This window comes from Solanum stenotomum, unplaced genomic scaffold (genome assembly GCF_019186545.1).
Source record: "Solanum stenotomum isolate F172 unplaced genomic scaffold, ASM1918654v1 scaffold6254, whole genome shotgun sequence".
NCBI classification, from domain to species: Eukaryota; Viridiplantae; Streptophyta; class Magnoliopsida; order Solanales; family Solanaceae; genus Solanum; species Solanum stenotomum.
The window spans coordinates 1-3297 of record NW_026036116.1 but is presented as its reverse complement, the minus strand read 5'-3'; the positions used below and the strand labels follow the sequence as shown (position 1 = coordinate 3297).

General features: G+C 38.7%; 2 protein-coding genes across 2 annotated transcripts; one reads left to right on the top strand and one right to left on the bottom strand.

The window, feature by feature from the left end:
* Positions 1 to 815: 815 nt before the first annotated feature.
* LOC125852860 (secreted RxLR effector protein 78-like) lies at positions 816 to 1352 on the bottom strand. Its single transcript, XM_049532543.1, has one exon. It carries the CDS (start codon positions 1350 to 1352, stop codon positions 816 to 818), a length of 537 nt encoding a protein of 178 aa, XP_049388500.1.
* Positions 1353 to 1492: 140 nt separating this feature from the next.
* Positions 1493 to 2560, top strand: LOC125852859 (uncharacterized). The gene has a single exon (XM_049532542.1). It carries the CDS (start codon positions 1493 to 1495, stop codon positions 2558 to 2560), a length of 1068 nt encoding a protein of 355 aa, XP_049388499.1.
* The last annotated feature ends 737 nt before the right edge of the window (positions 2561 to 3297 follow it).

The window sequence follows — 3297 nt, the reverse complement described above, 5'->3', positions numbered from 1 at the left end:
CATTCACATACTCTGGCTTCAGGATTGTTGCAGATTGAGAAAAGATCTGGGAATGACTCAATTAGAGGAATTTGATCAATCCATCCATCTCTCCAAAACTTGATCTTGTTGCCATTTCCAATTTTGAGAAACACATTTTCTTCCATAGAGTTCCATAAAGCTCTGATTGACCTCCATACTCCCCATCCATAGGGTTCTGACACTATCTCTGTACACTATGGGTTCAATTCCCCATACTTTGCCACTATCACCTCCTTCCATAGGGTTCTTTCCTCACTAGTATATCTCCACAACCACTTCATCAAAAGGCTCTTGCTTTGGATTCTCAAATTTTTAATACCCAGTCCCCCTCTTTCTTTGCTTAGCATCACAGTATTCCATTTCACTAAATAGTAACCCTTGCCCTCTCCCTCTTTGCCTTTTTTCCAGAGGAAGTTTCTTCTCAGTCTGTCCAGCTTTTTGATAACTATTGGAGGAATTGGAAATAACGACATAACATAAGTAGGCATTGAATCTAAAACAGAGTTTATCAAGATCACTCTACCCCCCAAGGATAGATATTGAGCCTTCCATCATGATAATTTTTTTTCTGCTTTTTCTAGAATTCCATCCCATATCCCCAACGCTTTATGTTTGCTCCCTAGTGGCATTCCCAAGTAGGTTGTCGGCAATTTCTCTACTTTACACCTTAGAATGCTTGCCAATCCTTGAATCTGAGGCACCTCTTTGATTGCAATCAAGCTTCTTTTCCCCCAATTGACCCTTAGCCCTGATACTGCTTCAAATAAGATCAGCATCAATTTGATGTAGTTCATCTATTCGGCTTCTGGCTCACAAAGGATGATAGTATCATCTGCATATAACAAATGGCTGATCTCCTTTCCATTCCCTATTCTGTCTCCTATTTGGAAGCCCTTAATCCACCTGTTCTGTGTAGTTATTCTCATCATACTGTCAAAACCTTCCATTGCTAGAATAAAGAGAAAAGGTGACAGTGGATCACCTTGTCGCAGCCCCCTTTCTGATGCAAAGAAGCCAACAGGTTCACCATTTACTAGTATTGAGAACTTGACTGTTTTAATGCACACTTCTATCCATTTTAGCCACTTACTGCCAAAGCCCATTTGTCTCAAAACATTCAGTAAGAATGCCCAATTTACATGGTCATATGCTTTCTGGATGTCTAACTTGCATAATATACCCGCAACTCCACCTTTCATTCTTGAATCTATGCACTCGCTTGCTATCAATGCAGCATCCATGATCTGTCTCCCTTTTATGAAAGCCATCTGATTTTTATTGACCAATTTGCTCACCACCCTCTTAAGTCTTTCTGCCAGTAGCTTAGCCATCTGATTTTTATTGACCAATGTTGTGGTGGAATTTTAGAACTAAAACATCTTTGTGGAGTACATTTATGTGGAACAAATATTGTAAAAGGCACCACCCTACAATTACTCAAAATAGAGGGGCATCACAGATTTGGAGAAAGATGATGAGAATTAGGGACGAAGTGGAACATGAGATATGGTGGCAACAAAAAGAAGGGACTGCTAGTTTCTGGATGGACAACTGGACAAAGCAAGGTGCTCTATATTTTACTGAACCACAAGGACTAAATGAGGAGGTGGAAGTGAAGGAAATGATCTTGAATGAACAGTGGAATACATCTAGACTACGACAGCTAATTTTTGAAGATATGGTGAAGTGCATTATGGATAACATTAATCCTAGAATGAAGGGAGAAGACAAAGCATGGTGGATGGGCAACACACAAGGAGAATTCACTGTTAAATCAGCATTTCAACTAATGCGAAGAAAAAAAGAGGAGTATGAATGGAGGAATAATATTTGGATAAAGGGGCTCCCTTTTAAAATTTCATTCTTTCTTTGGAGGGTATGGAGAAAGAGAATCCCAACAGATGATGTCATCAAGAAGATGAAAGTATATATGGCGTCCAAATGCTACTGTTGTAATGTGGGGGAAGAGGAAACAATACAACACATTTTTCTAACGGCTCTTATAGCTCAAAAGCTATGGAATCACTTTGCTTCTTGTGCAGGTATAAACATTGAAGGATTACATTTGCAGCAACTTATCACTACTTGGTGGGATTGGCCAGCAAAACCTAAGTTGCAGCAAATACTCAAGGCAATGCCAGCTATTATAATGTGGGAATTATGGAAGAGAAGGAATGCTAGAAGACATGGAAGAGAAGTGACATATGAGAAGATGAAGAGTCAGTGTCATAAAACAGCCCAAATGTTACTGAGAGTGAAATACCCATGGATAAAAGGAGGTGATCAGGTTTGGAAGGATATGATTGCCATACTAAACACATATAAGCCAAAAATACATTTTCGAGTGGTACACTGGGATCCACCAGATGCAGATTGGGTGACGTGTAATACAGATGGGGCTTGCAAGGGAAATTCTGGACATAGTTCATATGGTTTCAGCATAAGGGATACTAAGGGTGATTTGATATATGCTGAAGCACAGTGCATTGGGGAGGCTACAAATATGGAAGCTGAATTGATGGGGTATGGATGGCCCTGAAATACTGTGAGTTACAGAATTTTCAGAAGATAATATTGGAAATGGACTCTTTAGTAATCAAAAACATTATAACAAAACAGTGGAAAACCCCTTGGACACATACAGAGAAGATGGAGGATATACAACAGAGCATAACTAGAAAGCATGTTCAAGTAAAACATATATTTAGAGAAGCTAACCAATTAACAGATTATCTAGCAAATATGACATTTGATCAAGCAGAGGGGGTGCAAGCACAGAGTTTCTACGACTTACCAAGCAAAGGAAGAAGAATCATTAACATAGATAAGCATAAAATTCCAACATTGCGAATTAAAACACAAAGGATTGGCTCTACAAGCTAAGACAAAGCATAAATATAAAGCTATACACAAGCTTTGATATTGACAGAACAATTTTATGTCTAATTAGAGAAGATCTAGTTGTGTATATGCCAAAGATACATCAGCTTACAAGAAGGACCAGCATAAAGGGAGGAGTCAAACCCATTCATTCAAGATCATGGATGCGGCGGTGCTTAGGAGAGAGAGAACTTTAGGAAATCCTAAGTTGGGGAGAGTTTGTACTTGGTTCTAGTTTAAGTTGCTCTTATTTCCTAATTCGAGCTATCCGACTTTGATGTAATTTGGGCTACTAAGCCTTACTGTTTGCTTCCACTTGGAGAAGAAATAAAAGGACCTGTGGTCCAAAATTAATTTTAAAAAAAAATAAAAAAATGTAGGAATACACAACCAGTA

What these genes read in the sequence shown, in the direction of transcription:
- LOC125852860 (XM_049532543.1), bottom strand. Translation starts at nt 1,352, where the DNA reads ATGGCTAAGCTACTGGCAGAAAGACTTAAGAGGGTGGTGAGCAAATTG.
- LOC125852859 (XM_049532542.1), top strand. Translation starts at nt 1,493, where the DNA reads ATGATGAGAATTAGGGACGAAGTGGAACATGAGATATGGTGGCAACAA.